The sequence below is a fragment of the Lates calcarifer genome, linkage group LG18 (genome assembly GCF_001640805.2).
Source record: "Lates calcarifer isolate ASB-BC8 linkage group LG18, TLL_Latcal_v3, whole genome shotgun sequence".
NCBI classification, from domain to species: domain Eukaryota; kingdom Metazoa; phylum Chordata; class Actinopteri; family Centropomidae; genus Lates; species Lates calcarifer.
Genome location: NC_066850.1, coordinates 11,546,693 through 11,565,160, shown reverse-complemented (window position 1 = coordinate 11,565,160; position 18,468 = coordinate 11,546,693). Strand labels below are relative to the sequence as shown.

The 18,468-nt window shown below is 43.8% G+C and overlaps 1 protein-coding gene and 1 long non-coding RNA gene across 9 annotated transcripts in view; one reads left to right on the top strand and one right to left on the bottom strand.

The window, feature by feature from the left end:
* Nucleotides 1–18,468, top strand: part of LOC108895916 (uncharacterized) — a 232,579-nt gene that overhangs the window by 194,341 nt on the left and 19,770 nt on the right. Inside the window, exon 1 of one of the 2 annotated variants that reach the window (XR_007815009.1) lies at nt 16,433–16,780. The exons of the other annotated variant lie outside the window; for it this stretch is intronic. This is a non-coding gene — a long non-coding RNA (uncharacterized LOC108895916). Of the gene's footprint in view, nt 1–16,432; nt 16,781–18,468 lie in introns of those variants that run through there. 2 annotated transcript variants of the gene reach the window in all.
* gata3 (GATA binding protein 3) lies at nt 1,037–17,574 on the bottom strand. Of its 7 annotated transcripts, none has more exons than XM_051077594.1 (7): nt 11,832–12,305; nt 11,304–11,695; nt 9,843–10,376; nt 7,630–7,686; nt 7,426–7,472; nt 5,118–5,243; nt 1,037–2,677 (listed from the first exon to the last, which is right to left on the bottom strand). In XM_051077594.1, exons 2-7 carry the CDS (start codon nt 11,536–11,538, stop codon nt 2,387–2,389), a joined length of 1,290 nt encoding a protein of 429 aa, XP_050933551.1. In that variant the 5' UTR covers nt 11,539–11,695; nt 11,832–12,305; the 3' UTR covers nt 1,037–2,386. The 7 variants fall into 7 exon arrangements, with proteins under 7 accessions (XP_050933551.1, XP_050933552.1, XP_018550400.1 ...); XM_051077595.1 differs by having other exon boundaries at nt 9,900–10,376; XM_018694884.2 differs by lacking the exons at nt 7,426–7,472; nt 11,832–12,305 and adding an exon at nt 17,411–17,574 and having other exon boundaries at nt 7,541–7,686.

The window sequence follows — 18,468 nt, the reverse complement described above, 5'->3', positions numbered from 1 at the left end:
TTTTAACTGCAGTAAAGCAGCAGTAAAAGACTGACTGGATGGGTATCAATCAGATATGCATTGTATTTAGGTCCAAATGTGAACATTTTTTCAAATTATACAGATTTAAGGATAAAATCTGATTCAGGCCTTTTCCTGTGGTTGGAATGTATCTTTAAGTCGCATGTAATACCAGCTGTCACCCACTCTGGTGTATGATTGTGTTTAACCTGACATACACTCACAATAGCGCTGGTCACAGATATATACTGAAGTGCTGTGGTTAGTGGAGCATTTGTGTTTGTACTCTAAAACCCGTTTGTATTTTTAATCATTGGAAATTCTCACCGTGGGAATCCTGACAGAGCTGATAGCTTCCAGCTCGCCCTACAAAAAATTCAGCAAGGGCTGTCATTGAGTTTTAAACATGGAGGAAGCTCCATCCACTCTGTGGTTCAAGCAGCGGTCGAAACCAACACATAGTTCCTCTTATTTTCCCAGCTTGAATACTTGAATCGTTTCACAGTAGTGGAGGTGACACATACAATGACATAGCTGTACTCGCTGTAGAGAGGTGTTTGCTCGGCCACAGGTGTTGTACAGTTCATTTTTATGCTCTAGTTTGCAAAGATGTAGCTGTTTTATATTTGTTTAACTGACCTCAGATCAGAGGGAAATGACTGAAATGTTGCTGCTTCCTGACGAATCCTCCCTGCTGCATGAATGATAATGTTTGATGTATGTATTCCGATGTTGCGTGTCAGACAGTGGGATGAGACAAAAGCCACCCCTTCAGCCCTACGGTGCCTGTGCGGCCTGACATGCCCTGACCCCTGCCATTTGATTTGATCCTCTGTTGCCACTGTTTATTTCAGCTCTTCCTGTTTGCGCTCAGCTGACCATAAGAGTCGTTCCTGTGAATACTGGGGAAAAACAGAAATAAATAAGAAATGGCAGGGTGTTGTTGGCTGCGGTTGTGGTGGGTAGGCGGGTGAGGCAACGTGTCGGTGATCACACAGCACAGAAAGAGACAGAAGACGGCTCTCGACCACAGTGCTAACATGTCAACAGAGATTAAACTAGTTTATTATTTTCAAAGAGGAAAAAAATTACGAAACAAAAAAGCAGTCATATTTTACACTAGTGATTATTATTAAATTTTTACAACCATTCAGTCTGCATAACATAAGGAAATAATTCTACATCTTTGTTTCTTTCGTATTTTTGGTACTCTGATTTATACATACAAATAACAAATACAAGAACTTTTTTCACAATGCATATAATCTGTGGGCAGGAAGAAAGTCTTTCAGGTGATCAAATGTGTGTGTGCATATGTGTGCATGTATGTATGTGTGTATGTGTGTATTCGCACGCGTCAACACAAACCAATTGCCCGAGACCTATAGCACATCCAAAGGAAAAAAAACCAAAAACAAAAAAAAACAAAAAAAACAAAAAAAAGAAAGAAGAGAGACGCCTGCAGCCAGAGCTGCTGACTCTCTGCAAACTTAATGCAACACAATTCACGCAGGCAAAAACCAAGGCCTGCCCTTTCTGAAAATGTCTCTCCCGCTCGTCTTCTCACCTCCTCCCTTTTTTTTCTTTCCTCCGGGACTCGGAGGCGTCCTCTCCTCACTCGTCCTCCGGCGGCAAGTCTCTCCACCTGCTGTGACTCGTACCCTTCTCATCATTAGCTGCCCAGGGGCATATTTCCTTTTTTTTTCTTACTTAATTAAAAAGTCTTCATTAAATGTACTGTATTTCATACAATTTGTACAAATATATTCAACGTCTGTCTCTCCTCATCTTCAGCAGAAGAAGAAGAGGAGGAAGAAGAAGAAGAAGGGGAAGCGGGGGTGGGGTTCCTGTTACACAGGTGCAAGGTGAAGAGAGGCGGGTTTGGAAATTAAGGGAGAGGGCGTCGAAAAAGTTCTTGTAATGTCTGTTTTTGTGATGGAAAGATGGCTTTTTGTACACAAATGGAGCTCCTTATCATGTGGATCAGCCGGGAGGACAGCCTCAATGTGGTGGAGGTGGTGGCAGCTTGGGGGAGAGAAAATGTTCTTTCTCTTCCTTGGTTGGAGGAAACAAAATAATAATCCTCCCCCTGGAGGTCAGTGCGCCACAGTCAAGTCAGAGTCTGCAAAGCATTCACATCGCAGAGGTACGCTTTGATTTTTATAAAAATAAGATACAACTGAGGGCAAAGGAGTTAGAAGCCTGTCGCTCTTGCACCGCGGCTCAGTGTGGTGAGGCAGGGGAGCTTAGGTCGGGACCGAGGAGCAGTTTATTTTAGTCTATTAGGATATGGAAGCAGGTCAGCAGAGGTACCGAGGGAACTGGTGGTGGTGGTGGTGGCGAGGCCGAGGGTTCGGGGGGTGGCGCAGCGTGGGGGGGGCCCCTTCTAACCCATGGCTGTGACCATACTGGAAGGGTGGTGGGGGGCAAACGGGAGGCTTGAGGAAGGGTGCATGGGTGTCGGGGTGGTCAGCATGTGGCTGGAGTGCGAGAAGGGGGGGAAGGATGACATGTGGCGGGACAAGGCGGCTGGGCTGAAGGAGCTGCTCTTGTCCATCAGGCTCTTGGAGAAGTCTTCCATGTTGTCTTGGGACTTTTTGCTCTTCTTGGACTTGCTGGACATCTTCCTGTTCCTGGTCTGGATGCCTTCCTTCTTCATGGTCAGAGGTCGGTTGATCTGCTCTCGAAAGGAGACAAGAGGAGATGGCAGATTAGTATTTTGTCGCAGCGTTCACAAGATAGACATCTTAAAAGCCGCGTTTTACCACGTTTCAAAACAAATTAGAAAAATGTGGCACACGCTGAGCTTTTTAGTTTTCTTAGAGGCAGACTTTGGGGTTTTGGAGAGACATAATGATATGTAATGGAGTCCCATTACAAGGCAAATCTGACTGTCCCATCCTGAACCCGAAGATTGTTTATATATTCTCTTTGTGTGTCTAACAGTGTGTGTGTGTGGATTTAAATGTTGATTCCTTTAAGCTGGACTGTATCTGAGGCTGTGTCCATGCCAGAAAGAAAGGGAGAAAAAGGAAAGATAGAGGGGGGTTGGAGGGGAAGATGGAGAGAGAGCGTGTACAGAACAGAGACGGAGAAGGGTCTGGCAGCTAATGTGCAGCCAGTCGACCACAGAGACACATGGCCATGACGACCGCCGGCGTCGGCCAAGTCCTCCTCTCTCCTCCCTCCACCCTCCTCCTCCTCAACCTCAACCGCGTGGCCGTCTCTTGGCCAAAATGGCCCCAGCTGCCATATTCCAGCATAGGTTTTAGCCGGGAATGAGAGCTGGATGATGGAATTCCGGCTGTGGGCAGGATTATGAGAGGGGAGGTGGATGAGGCCGACTGGCTTCCTGATCTTTCTGAGCGGTTCTTCCCGGGGAAATGGGAACAGGGATTTCTTCCTCGCTTTCTCTCTCTCGTGCTGTCTGAGACATTGGCATTTTTCGCTGACTCTTTAGGCAGAATGGCCTCAATGATTAGTAGAGGGCAGAGATCTGTGGACTACCCCCCCCCAAATCACCCACCAACACCCCCCTTAGTGATGTGGTTTCATTCTCTAAGATGTGGCTTCATACTGGGTCACTTTCTCTGTCTTGTCTGCCTTGCTTCCAGCTCTGAGGCTATATGCTACGCCCACCTAAAGCCGGTCAGGGCCTGCGCTCTTTGATGCTGAGATGTCTATGGTCTCACAGAGGAAGCCTTGAGCCTCCGGCCTGCAGCCCGGGCCGCCGCCCCGACACATCAAACAAAAGCAAAGAGCCCATCGCATTTGACTCAATGACCACCGCAGAAATACACACAGCACAGCAAACTCCACATCCTCTATCTCTCCCAACACCAGCAGCTAACCACCTGAAACCTCAGCCCCCGTATGCACTTGTCAAATGTGAACACACTGTCTCGCTCAAAGATATTCAGATGAGAAAGGTATCTTTCACACGTGGTGAGAAAACCCCTGATTACTAAAAAGAGTCTGTCTATGTTTCGGCTGTTAACGCGACCTCATGCTTGTGGCAACCGTTCCGTTTTCTCAAGCTTCTTATCTGAGCCAAAGCTTCACAGGACAGCAGACTGCTACCATCAGGTGTTTTGAGGGGAGCGTCCACACACAATGGGAGACACGTACAGGCCAAGCAGGGACTAAACTCTCCATGGAGAATGTGGCATTTGTTTCAAAGGGAGCGAGCACCAAAAGAACAGAAGTTACCAAAATAAACTCATTTCACAATTACACCAAAGGTCGAGGTCAGTTCAAATGCTAACCGGGAAATATTATTCTTCTCTCCTTTTTAACCTTGGTCTGAGTCTGTTTCTGCAGTGCCTGTGTCTATCTGCCAAAAGTAACATGGGAAAATGATTTAACAGGGAGCACTTGCGTGACAAGCAGGGCAGCAGAGCAGGATACTCTTCCCCTTACACACAGGGATATGGGATATAGGCAGCCTTTATCTGTTTGTCTGTGAGAGGAGGAGGAAGGGAGTGAGTATTACCTACATGTGGCCTCGGAGCAGTTAGCCTGGTTATTATTATTATTAGTCTCAACTACAATGGCGGTTTGATTAGAAGTGACAGCTTTGTGCACAGGAGAGGAGAGAGAGACAGGGAGAGAGAAGAGAGGGAGAGATAAACGAGTCCCTGGGGTTTTCAGATTGAGGATGTGAAATGATGTGGTGAGGCACTAACCAACCCAAAACGAATCAGAGGGATTGGTGGTCAGAGGGGGGACTTCCAGTCCCAGGCGCGCAAAGAACCAAAAGGGCTAGAAATAAGGGGAAAAAATCGGCCTGGAAATTAATCGAATTTTAATTAAGCCCCCACTCTTTAATATTCAAAAGCAAAGCGGCTCCAGGCTTAGTTCACTTCGGTCTTATACATTTTAGATTCGTACTTACTGCCAATAAATCATATTAATTCTACAGTATTTGTTATCGCCGTGCCCCGGAAATTCTCTGCAGGGACGAGTCAGATAAAATATTCAGAGGAAGAAGGAAAGGTGCCCGAGTTGGACGTGATGAGGGAGAAATGAAGGGGGGCGGGGGGCAAAGATTGGAAACATATATGTTCAAGACTCCGAGCTTTTGATTGGTTGGGTGAAGATGACGGGTTAGTACTTACATTGTGCAGTTTAAAGTAGAGGCCGCAGGCGTTACACACCGGGTCCCCGTTGGCGTTTCTCCGCCACAGCGTCGTCGTTGTCGTCTGACAGTTTGCACATGACGTCCCTGCCCGCCTGGCTGCGGACTGTACATCAAATCAGAGGAGAAGAAGAAGAAGAAGGGGGGAAAAAGACGTCACGTGACCGCGTATTAACCCAATCAATATTCAGATTTATTCTGACCGATTTAACGCCAAACATCTAGAGCTGCCTTTATTTTTTAGAAGAAAAGCGTAGTTTTGTGAACTTTGTGAACACACTGAAGCCATGTGGCTCGACTTCAGGACATTTTTACCAACACATGAGTTACATTTAAAAATGCTTCACGTTAAATTTGGTGTTTGAGAATGACTGTGTGTAATTTTGGCAGCCCTGCATACATGGCATCTTCACAAATGCATTAAAGAAAAGGCGATTGTATTTTCTCCCATTACAGATTAAACACATTCTTTATTTCCTCTCATGTGAATTTATACAGCTATTAAAAAACACGACTGTATATACATTCTCTCTGATTTTTTTTTTTTTTTTTTTTTTTTTTTGCATTGAGTGCAAGCTGAAAATAGTTTAAAATAAAGACATAAATACCAAAAAACAGAGCTGCTTTCACTCGAGGCTAAAAATAGCGTCATAGAGCACATACCTCCTGGAGAATAAATATTTACAGAAGACGTAAAAGTAGTGCCTTGAAATGGGAGAGCTATTAAATCTGATTAAATTTCCCCCCTTAAAGTGCGCGTTTGTTTCAAATGTCGACCTCGTGACGTTAAACAGCTGAGATGAAAAGGAACAAAGTGAGGCCTGAATGTGTTCATATAGATTTAGTATCGATTAAATCTAAAACAAAAAAGATTGTTTTTTTTAACACAATCATAATGTGAATAGAAATTATGAATGTATGATGCAGTGAGATGAATCACATGGGAGTAACTGCACGCCAACTAAAAGCATAATAAAAAATAAAGTGTGGATATTTTTGGCTCTGCTGCAGGCTACTAGCAGAGTAAAACCCCCTCACTTCATCCTGACACAGTGAAAGTCATGTCTCCTCATGGATTTAGCTGCCTGCCTGCCTGCCTGCCTCAGTCTGCTGCAGTGGGCTTGACATTGATGTTATAATCTCTAAAAACAATCAATAGACAGGTGACCGCAGAGGACACGCTAACGTAAAGGACTACATTATCTCTCGGAGGGATTTCCAATTATACACACGTGGTTGGCCTAATAACCCCTGCTGCTGTGTGCTGTGAATAACCAATCAGACTGCAGGAATAAACTTTATTATGTCTATTAAGCCCTTTCTTTATCTTTACTTTTACTTCCTTTTATGTCAGTATCACAACTATTTTTTAATGTGATAATATTGATAATATTTTGTGGCACTAAAACATTAAATAGAAGTGACGTGGTGACAAATTATCTGCTTATCTTGCTCCTAAATCCTCCTCTCTGGCCGCTAAATGAGACACTTCTTCGCAATTTTTTCCTCATCTTTGACCCACTTAAATCTTTAAACCATAAGGTCATACCTGACCGTCCTCGTGTATTTAAACAGAGATTATAACACTAAACAATCTCAAGTCGTGACTCTCTCTCTCTGTGTGTGTGTGTGTGTGTGTGTGTGTGTGTGTGTGTGTGTGTGTGCCTGGCCTGGCTCGGACTCCGCGAGCCCCCTTTATGTTTTGACTGGGGAAGCGGGCTGTGTTGTTAAAAGCGACTTATCTGCGCTGCTCAGATATCCGGCAGCCCTTTCCCTGGGAAGTCGGGTTTTCACATTAGAGAGGGCGAGATGTGAGGAGAGAGAGAGCAAAGGACTGACTGGACTGGGCAGGGCTGGGTTGGGACTGGACGGCCATCTTTGCCTCCTCGAAAGATTTTTTAAAAAAATATCTTTTCATGTGAAGGCAGGGGAACTCCTCTAAAGCTCATAAGAGATGCAGCTCTGATGAGAGGGGCTTTCCCTGACATAACTTCAAAAAACAGCTCCACCTGAAGCAGTCTTAAGAATTGCAAAAAATAGCCTGTAAATATGAAAAAATAAAGTTCATATGATGGAGCTTTTTTTTTTTTTTTTTTGAATGCAGGCCTGCAGCCATCACTGCAACAAGTTACAATAGAAGCAGTTCTCTTTTTAATGGAGGCAATGTATCTCCAAAACAGAATACTCTGTGGATCAATGACAATTTTAGCAAATAAAAATAGCATCGTCATTGCATTTAATAGAAAAAAATGTGCAGTTTTTCTATGGTAGTATCTGAAAACAGAGACCTGCACTTGTCGAGTCAATTTCCTGCAGCTAATAGGCCTACTTCTTCCTGGATAGGGGAAAAACAGAGAGAGAGACGGAAATGTCATCAATAGAGAAAATGTGGTGGAGACGTACCAGCCGCCGCTTGGGTTTGATGAGAGGGCGATTCTGCCCGTTCATCTTGTGATAGAGTCCGCAGGCGTTACACAGATAGTGACCCGTACCGTCCCGCCTCCACAGCGGAGTCGACGTGGCCCCGCAGTTCACACACTCTCTACCTTCTGCAAGAGCCAACACGCGCGCGCGCACACAACACACACACACACACACAAAAACATGGAGACATCCAGGTCAGTAATCCTTAAAAATAAAAAATAACTCCTGTTGTAAAATGTGCTGAGAATAGAAAAGATTAATGAAACATTATGCAGTAAAATATATATAAGAATATACAGCAAACAGCAATATTGATAATAATAATTAAAGTATAGGCATTAATTTTACTTCAGCAGTTATTATATTTACAACACACACATATACACATATATTAAAACGCATATGGTTAGTGTTGGTAATGAACAGTTGTGTTAAGGTCCATAGGGCAGAAATCATTTAAATAAACAAATAAAATCTTCAAACAGCGTGTCCTTGAACAGGATTTTCAGACTGAGCAAAAATATATTTTGGTCCCTGACAATTTAAAAAATAATTCTAGGCCTTGTTCTTTCTCTCATCAGCCAATATCTAATTTTAATAATATAATAATAATAATAATATTAATAATAATAATAGTGTGTTTTATTTAAGTTGTTTCCTTTGCTTTGAAATGATTGAGGGGGTGTTGAGGTTTGACTGGCACTTCTCTAGTGACACCGACAGGTGAGACGCGCACTAACAGTTTGATTATAGTTACAGGGGGGCCTGAAACTGAAACAAGGGAGCTGCAGTCACTCAGATTATTTGAAAGCAGAGACTCACACAGGGCTTTTGTGCAACGCCGAGAGCCTTTTGCATTTTCATGCAGCCGCACTTCCCCTTTTTTTCGAGCTGTAAAAACACACACACTCACATGCACACACACATACAGGCTGCTCGACTTCTTCACAAACAGAGAGATATGTCAGTGTCCGGGTCGTGCAGTTATTTAGATGTGACAGACGTGCGAGCACCTGGACAAGTGTGTGTGTTTTCTTTCTGTCTTTTTCTTTCCATTTTGGCAGAAGACGACGCTGCAGAAATCAAACAGGAACTGTGTCGGATCCAGTGCATATGACTTGGGGAAAAACATACAAACACACACTCACACACACTGAGGCTTCTGCGGTGCAGATTTTGTATTGCACACAAGGTGTGTTTAGGCTTCTAAAAAACGCTGAACGCTTTCTCTTAAATATGAAGTTTACATGACGCACACGCTGCACTGACATCCTCATTCAAATGAAGATAGTCTGCAGATCGAGAAATATCTTTAAATGAACATTATCTCCCATTATCCTCGAATTAAAATCTTTATTTGCATTAATGGCCCAGTGTATGATGCTGAATAATCCTGATGATATGCATCAACTAATCCACTGTTTTCTATACTCACATCAAAGCCGCTGATATTAATCTCATTACAGAAAACTGGTTTTTAGCTGCGCAGCAATAACCTTTAAAATAATTACCCCCTCTCCCTCCTCCCCTTCTCCCCTCACAATTTAGAAATGTCTCCCCCTCACTCCCCCCCGGTGGGTTCGTGCTCTCTGCCACGGCGACGGTTCACCCCGCTTTTCTCCCTGTGAATGAACGAGCAGCATCCGGTGCTCTACCGCTGGGTAAACAATGCAACTGTAGCGTGCACTGGTCTGACAGTAATGGGATTATCTTAAACATATAAACGGGGCGACACAGCCCAGAGAGCTGGCTTCCCCCCTCTCGTCCCTCTCTCCCCCTCGCTCTCCCTCTCTCTCTGTTAGTGCGGAGGGAAAATGACCTAAATTAATCTGAGATCATGATGATTTTATTTTGTTAGGGAAGAAAATACCCAATAGAGTCTGGGAAATAGATTTTTTTTCTAGTAGGCTATTTGTCTAATTTATTTTATCTGTTTATTAATAAATATATGCTATTATTATTATCATTATTATTATTGTTGTTGTTGTTGTTGTTGGTGGTGGTGGTGGTATTATTATTTTTTTAATTATCAGATGATGAAAGAAAGAGCTTTGAGGCACACTGATGCGCCAGTGATTTGGAGCCCGGGTTGACCCGCATGGCCTTTAGCCCGAAAAGGAGAGCTTGTTCATGTGAGCGATGAATGAGCTGCTCATGGGCATTTTGCATTTTGCTTGTCTTTTTTTTTTTATATATGAGATTAAACATGGCGAATCATTAAGGCTGCAAATCTGGGGAATAATGTTAGATCAAAAGGGAATGTAATAAAGCGCACGCCTACCTGAACAGGACCTTGTTTTTGGTCTTGTTTTGGAACCATAACTAGAAGATGACCCACCTATCAGGCTACTTGGTGGGAAGAGGCCTGGGCCGTATTCAGGGACATAGGGTGGGTATGTGGCGATGGGGTGGTGGGCAGAGGATGACCCTGCTCCGATTGATGCCACGCTCCGGCTGTGAGCTGACTCCAGTTTCATACTCTCGGCCAGGGTCACCTGGTACTTTATGCACTCTTTATCCTCCTGCCGCCCGGAGCTGCTGGAGCCCGGGGTGGATATGCCCGGGTCCGGGGATACGTCTTTCGGAGGGGTCGGGGGAAATGTGAAGAGGTGCGGACTGGAGTGACCGGTGGACAGGGAGGAGGAGGAGGCCGGGGGGTAGACGGACAGGCTGGCCGGGGAGCCGTGGTGCAGGGGGTTCTTGGGGAAGGGGCTCAGGTTCCAAGGAGAAGTGCTGTGGTGCGGGGCGATGCCTTTGCTCCCCTCCAGCCAGGGCAGAGAGCCGTGCAGTAATGAGGGACGGCACACCTGGCTACCTGAGGCAGCACAGAAACACAAGAAAACATCACAACCTGACCTCAGTCTGCAACAACTTGGAAACACACTTTAATTCAGTTGCCATTTAGAAGACCGAGAATCGCGCTTTCGGGCCTAAAAACACAGATGAAACTGATTTGCGCACAGATTTACCAAACGTCTGTTTTTACATTTCTAACATTTAACACAAATTTCCCTGCAGTTGTCCATTTAAAATACCGTCTGTGGAGATTAGACACCATTTAATCCCAACTGAACAGACCTTAATATATAAAACAACAGAATACTTGTGAGTCAAAAGCCTCAGAAGAAACCAGGCTGCATCGTGATTGACTGTTCAGGAAGTTAAAGGCTACAATATAGGAAACTCCACAAATGACTATATGCTGATGAATGGCACATTATCATAAAGATAAATATTGTGCATGCGCCCAGGAGTGAAAAGCATTACCAAAATATTCCAGGTGTATCTGTGACTTCTGTGCCAACACGTCTGTTTGTTCAAAGCCGTAACCAAACACTCGATTGATCCAGAAAACAAATTACGCACGGGCTTTTGAAAATCTACTCTGACATATGAGTCAGCTGAATGTAACGTTATTATTTTTTTTAGTGAAGTTTAGACGGGGATATAGCTGTGTGATATATAAGCGGGGGGAGCCACAGAAACCAAAGACAAAACTAAAGGTGAACCATGCATATTTACGGCGTGGTTTCACAACACTTCAATTCTCAGGTTTTCTAAGACAAAGTCATCACAGGCCAAAACCGAAAGCTGCTCCGGATCCCCGTCAGATAATACAAATAATTCCAAACACAACGGCTGTAATTGAGTCTTCTCTGCAGGGATAAATTACGCACAGAAGTCTAAAGGGGATAATGTGCACATTATTAAATAAAAGGCCTAAAGAGGGCCGTTTACTTACTGTGTGGAGGAGGAGGGTACCTCTGGACGGCTCGGACAGAGTTTCCATAATATGGAGAGACGTGGTTCCCCTGTCCATCGATATTAAAGAGTACATCCACATCGTCAGCGAGGGGATACTGCGAAGGGTCCATGTATGAGTGGCCGAGGCCCGGGTGATGTGAGCCGGGATGCTGGTCGTTCAATACCGCGGGATGATGGCTCATCCATCGTGGCTGATCCGCACTTACTTCCATCGCTTTGCTTTTCTTTGCTATTTTTTTTTTTCTTTAGCAAATGTTCATGCACACGCCGAAGCAAACCGGTACAAGTCACAAGAGAAGAAATAATCTGTCCCCAAATCCGTTTTTATTTTTGGTTAAATCCACAGGTTCCGCGCTTGCTTCTGATCACCTGGAGACAGAGAGAAGAATTTTATTGTCTCGTTTTCTCAAAATTGTGTTCACATACAGCAACGACTTTAAAAAAAAAAAACAAAAACAAGCAGCAGCAGACTCACGCTTAAAGTGAATTTAAACACGAAACATACCCCACATTACAAATGCAACCAAGGTGTTGTCACATAAATACGTCCAAAATGGAATCCAGTCTCACGGCAGAGTTCCTGAACTTCTTCCTCTCAGTCAGAAAAAAATGTCAGCGTTTGTGCCCGACTCAACAAGTTAGTGGTAGAGGCTTTTTAGTGCGGGCGCAGGCAGAGGCTCGTTTGCAGTGAATGGCTTCACTGCACACTGACCAGCACCAGCAAGTTAAACTCACTGATCAAATCTCTGTTTGTGCGCAGTTGTAGCCCTCTCTCCATTAACTCCGCTCCCCTCTCTCTCTCTCTACCTCTCGCTCTGTGTGGCTCTTACTCACTCACCCTTGCTCTACTCTACCTCTCTCTCTCTTGCTCTCTCTCTTTTTCTCTCCAACCCCCTTCTTTTTTTCTTTTTTTTTTTTTTACAGTGAAGGCATTCTTTCAGGATGGCGCCAGGCAGCTCAATGCTTGCAGACAGCTGTGGCGCGACGCAACTTAAGGAGGGTCTGTCAGTGTCATCAGTTAAGGGGGAGGGGCCTGCCCTAATTGAATATAACGTGGGCCAGGAGAGATGCAGAAGTGCTGCAAGATATTCTTTTTTTCAGTGACCTTGCCAAAAAAAAGAATATTATAATAAATAAGAATATGTGCTTTTTGTAGGCCTAATCAAACTTACGACACTAGGTGCATGGAGACATAGTGGTTTGCAAAGTTAAAGGTGTAGGAAGTTATTATGGCGCCTTAAATTAATTTATAAAACAATAGTATGAACATAAATCAAAATAAAAGCAATAAACATGGAGAAATAGTAACCCTACACGTCAACTTCTCATTAAAGCACACACACACACATGGTTATTAACAAGAATAACTAATATTACAGAGGGAGTTTGTCTTAATATTTGTGTTTTATTACACAGGACTTTTTTAAACAGTCTGCTGCAGTTTGTGTGTGCACGGACAGAGAGAGAGAGAGAGAGAGAGAGAGAGAGAGAAAAGGCTGCATGCAGCAGAGCCTGTTGCTCTCGGCCAGTGGCAGGTTGCGGGACGTTCACGCTCTTAAAATTGTGACAGTGCGTCCTCTCGCGGTGACAGGCACATTATTCTAATGGAAGATCCAAAATTGAGCCGATTTCCTCCACCGTGAAAGTAAAAGGCACGGACAAGGACGCCCGGGTGACTGAGCTGACTGAGTCCCACAAAATACAAAATGATAAATAAATAAAGCTTAAGTCCAAACGTAGCTTGTTACTGGCTGTCACTTAACTTACTGCAATAACCTACCCACTGCGGCAACTCTAACAGACAAGCAACAATGGGCTCGTGTCATTATTTATTCAAAACAGTGCATTAAATGTAACAGGATAGCGCGCGCAGGGAGTGATGTGCCTTACTTTGCTTTCCATCTTTTTTTGCTCTAAGTTTAACAATAATAAGAAGCAGCAGCAATAATTTTAAGAGAGCAACCTTCTCCCCTTCTTTTTAAATCAGAGGAGGAATTCACCCTGTATGTTCGGTGTCACGCAGGCACGATGCCGCGCGGTGAAGCGGAATAACGCTGCAGCCGCGCGGCAGAAAGGCACGCGGCTGCTCCTCGGGGGAAGTATTTTATGTCCAAAGCCGCAGTTTGGCTTCTCCATATACTTTCAGATTGGCGGGGTGTAATAGTAGTAGAGTAGGGTATCTGTGTGTATGTGTGTGTGGTGGGGGCAGCCTCGGCGACGCCACTGGATGTGACGTCACCGCGGTGTAAACAGTCAGGAAATGAACCCTTCTCGCAGCGTAGCAGAGTAGGTAGGCAACGGGAGCGCGCACGCCCTTGCACCACGTAGGTATCAGCATTAATCCCGTGACCGCCTTTTAATATCAGGCATAGGGGGGTCGTGTTTGATGTGGGGGGTGCACACAAAAACGCATGCAATCTACTATCAATAATCAATAGCACCGTGATCAGTTAGGTGATTTGGAGGTGAGAGATAAGGCCACGCGCTCAGGTGATGACTCCATTAGCGCGTATTCGTCTATATTCCCTCAATTTATTCCCCCCACCCCCTTCTCTCTTCTTCTTCTGTGATATCGAGGTTGTTCTCAGGCGGGCGCGTGGGAGCACAGACTGAGAGAGACTTGGCAAAGTGGCGTATTTTTCCTCTCCAGGATAGCCCTACCTGGAGAGTGAGGGAGAGGGGGGAGAGTTTGAGAGAGGGAGGCAGAGAGAGAGAGAGAGAGAGAGAGAGAGAGAGAGAGAAGAGTGAGCGCTCCTCACTCAGGCAAACCTGAGACTGAACTTGGATGCAAACTGCTGTAGCTGCCATTGTCAAGCTGTCAGCGGACTCGTGTAATTATCCTCTTGAAAAGTATCGCGGAGCCATTATCCACAAAGTACCCGTTATAGGTGCTCGGAGGCAACACATGACGGTAAATGTAGCCTAAAATCCCGATTATGTTTTTTTGTTTCTTGACTGGATGTATCGAAGCTTAGAGAATGGGACATGGAAGCCGTCCCATGACTTGATTCCCAAGCCTCGGTGTCAATAACGCCGGAGCTTTATTCAGCGCGGAATAAAACTGGCTCTCTTAAAAAAAAGTTGTCATTTATAATCCCAAACTGTCGCCACGAAAAGAGAGAAATAGTGGTTTCTCTTTCCCCTGTCAGTGTGTGTGTGTGTGTGTGTGTGTGTGTGAGCCCCCTGCATTATTCCATTTATGAAGCTAATGGCCTACAAATAGCAGCGCTGCTGTGCGTAAAGGTTGATTCATAAAAAGTGGGCGAGAGGCCAGTTCGGCTTCTGATGGCGGAGATAATTTCTGAGTGATTATGTCAGCGGGCTCTGATGAAAATCAAGACATGCCACTGTTTCTTTTTTATTATTATTTTTATTTTTCTTAGTATTGCGGCTGAAATTTTAACACACGAACGGATTATTCTAGTTGCCAGTATGGAGGATGATTTTTTTTTTAGATAACGCCTGTGAGTGTGTATGTGTGTGTGTTTGTATATGTATATGTATATGTGTGTGTGTGTGTGTGTGTGTGTGTGTGTTTATGTTTTCCCTCATCTTGTGTGTAACTTATAGCCTCATCAGGAAATTACAATCATTATTTTTCCTCATAAATAATAGTTTCCTTCCGCCAGCTGTCTGATCAGAGGTCAGGGAGATAAAATCACACAGTAATAATAATACATTGTAGCTTCTAATAGTAATAAAGCACCACTAGCCTACTGCCACTGCTATAATAATGATAATAATAAAAGACTGTAGCAATAATAGTAATGTATTTTAACGTTTTTTATGTTAGCCTACAAAAACGCACACAAAAGAGACATAACCATATTAAAATAGTGTTAAATAAAAGTGTGTGTGTGTGTGTGTGTGTGTGTGTTTTTAATATTCAATTAAGGCCTGTTTCATGAAAAGCTTTGATACCCGGGTCTATAATGTGTCACATTCTCCTTTCACTCTCATTCACTTCAACATAAACTGTCCAAAAAATGGCGAATAATATTCAACCTTTCATCCTGATAACAAATAGAAATAAACAGATAACTAAAAAGGCTCATGGTGGACGTACACAACACAAAACACACGCTGTATAGACATAAATAATAAATCATTTAAAGCAGACAAAGCGGCTGTGTTGCTGCATGTGTTGCCTTTTCTAACAATGAAGATGCCCAGTCTACTGATTAAAAATGCTACAGGCTATAGTCATGGTGTAATCGTGAGATACAGTATTTTACTGGTTAAACGCTTCCATTAGACATTTTGAAACCAGTATAGCACCGCAGGTAACCTATTTGTTACATTTGTTACTCTGTGAGTCATTTGTTGCCTTTCTAAGTCTTTTCAAGAAAAAAAAAGAAAGAAGAAAAAGAGCCTGCAATTCTCTCAGCATGTGAACCAACTCTGCTTCTTAGAACAAAATGAGGGCGTCAAATTCTTGCTTGTCGAGCGCGTGAAACTTGAAAAACAGAAGTGATTTCCTAGAATGATTAAAATGAGAACAGAAGGGATAAATCATCTTTTCTTCGAGTGTGAAAAAAAGAGGTCGTATTTTTTGTGTCATTCTTTCCCGACGAGACGAAGACGACGACGAGGAAAAAAAGAAAAACAAAACGGTCTGCCAATTGACTGACTTGTGATGCTTATCTGTGTCTATCGCTTCTCGCCAGACACACTGATGTAATCTTTCCTTTAACATACAGGGCCTTTCACCTCTTAGCCTATGCATGCCCAGCAGAAACAGACTCATTAATATTTCCGGGTGATTTATTAATTCTGGTATAAACACTGCACCAAGTAAATTAACTAACTAACTTAACTATTAAACTATTAAATTAACTTAACTATTAAATTCAAATTTGAGCTCCCTCAAAAGTCCTATAATAACTAAATGTTGACACTGACACGAAATAGAAATGAAACCACACTGTACCTGCCGCACATCTTTGTCACGCGGAAGGCCAGAGGTGGATTTTTATCCAGCTTTATAATGTCTAAGCAACATTACAATATTAAATATGTGCTAAAAGGCTGGATTGAGTGTTTCAAACAGTCAGAAACATGTATAAAAATATAGAAAATAGCCGTTTGGATCAATAGCTCCCTACAAGGGAAGCGTGCGCGAGGACTTTTCTCGCCTGCAAATAACCGTTCTCCTGCATGCAAATAACCGTTGGTCTAGCTCTTGGCCCGTGACAGTGCGTGTGTGATGCCCCCTTAATTTGGCATCCTATTCATTCTCCCTCCCCCATATCAACACATATCGACCAAGAGACGCGGTGGAGGAAACTAATAACGGGGTGGTGGTGCTGGTTGATGGTGATGGTGCTGGTTGAGGATTGGGGGGGGGTGAAGCGCAGCCTCAGCAAGCCCCCTTTTTTTTATGACCCGCCGGCAAGGTAATCAGATCAATTTCACGGCTTGTATGGGATTCTGCCTACACCACCAACCTGAGCGGTAGGTAATAGGTCGTTAAAAACCCTCATCTGCGCTTATTTTGAGGGAAGGGGGGGCCAGATTTTTGAGGTAGGTTGCTAAATATTTCTTTATAAAAATGCACCCTTTTTTCAGTCAATCTCAAGTCATGCTTAGTGGAAAGGAAACCATCGCTAATTATTACCAAAGCGAATTTCGCTCGCGTTAAAAATAGAAAAAGCACGTTTAGGTCAACAACAATCACACACAGTAGCTAGCAGCGACGTTAAAGGCAACAATGGCGGTCGTTATGGATGCTGTAGCCAGTATTATCAACACTAGAGCCCCCTTTTTTCAGCAAGTGCACACAGCCCGAACCGGTATTTAGCTTCGTCTCTGGCTTGACCGAACTCCAGTCAAAAAAATGCTAATTTAAACCACAGCTTTCCCCCCCTCATCCTCCTCCTTCTTCGTTTTAGCTCGTTTATTTATATTTAAGCTGACATGCAACCCCTTCACTCCCGTTCGTAAAAGTTTAACATCAATTCACAGGCGAGCAGAGCAACATCACTGAGTTCTCACATACAAAGCCAATGAGGGGACGAGGCAGCCGATTGGACGGAGCATTTTTAGGATGCACCGGCTTCGAAGCAAATCTAAATATTTACTGACCTGTAGTGGACGCTGGACGCGGGTGGAGGCTTTTTTTCCCCGCAGATGTGAAGAAAGAGTGACATAGAGATGGAAGCGCCGATGGCATTAAGAGAGACAGAGAGAGAGAGTGAAAGAAAGAGAGGGCGAGAGTAAGAGCTATGGACGGGAAAGGAAAAAAACACACACTCAAACAGTGGTGGTGGTTGGTGGTGGAGGTGGTGCGCGCGCGCCCTCGGTCCCATCACAGGAGTCACATCATAACAGGAGGAGGAACACACACGCGCGCGCACACATAGGCTACCGGGCAGGCTGCACGCGCATACGGGCCAACCAAAAGGCGGCATCTTTACCATGCTTACTGTACTGTGCACGCCAGCTCTTCCGGGTCTGAATGCATTACAGGTCAGAGGAATGGAAACCAATTAAAAAGCAATAGAAACCAATGGGAAAAGAATTACGGAGTTAAATATATATGTCATTTTTAATCAGTCAGCCATTTATTGCACATTTATCTGGATTAAATCTGAGATCCTAACTACATTTAATGTTTTTACTCTTTAGTTTTATGATGATATTTTCACACCACACCTGACCATACACATGCAGGTAACGCCCAGTGCTGTAAATGTAAATATAAACACCTTCCTAGTAATACAGGATATAAAATGTATTTTTCGTTGTTACATATAAGCGGGAAAAAAAATCAGTTTTATGGTTCCAATGTGGTATTTTTCTGTGATAAATGTCTTGTATTTTGTGCATGAGCAGCGCAGAATTCAGTAGCCATGTGTTGTGCTCTGCAGATATTTCAGTGCAGAACACAAGATCTCACAGTGACACATAAAAAATGCTGCACCTCCTTTTGTGCTGAAAGAGCAGCCTTTTCTACTCCTCTGCCACAAAGGACGAGATGAAGCCATGTAGCTGGTGTCTAATCAACACTAAAGATCCGCGCGCACAGAAACTCCGCAGCAATTAGAGGCTCTATTTGAACAAAAAGTGAAATCGTTTCCATATCAGGGTCGTAATAATGTGACGCATTGGTGGTTTTAGCAGTTGTGGTGAGAGCTTCACAT

Excerpts from the sequence above, each read along its gene's own strand:
- gata3 (XM_018694884.2), bottom strand. The coding sequence starts at position 11,538 with ATGGAAGTAAGTGCGGATCAGCCACGATGGATGAGCCATCATCCCGCG. Across the intron at positions 10,377-11,303 it reads GTACCCTCCTCCTCCACACA|GTAGCCAGGTGTGCCGTCCC; the intron begins GTAAGTAAACGG and ends GTGCTGCCTCAG. Across the intron at positions 5,244-7,540 it reads TCAAACCCAAGCGGCGGCTG|TCCGCAGCCAGGCGGGCAGG; the intron begins GTACGTCTCCAC and ends TTTGATGTACAG.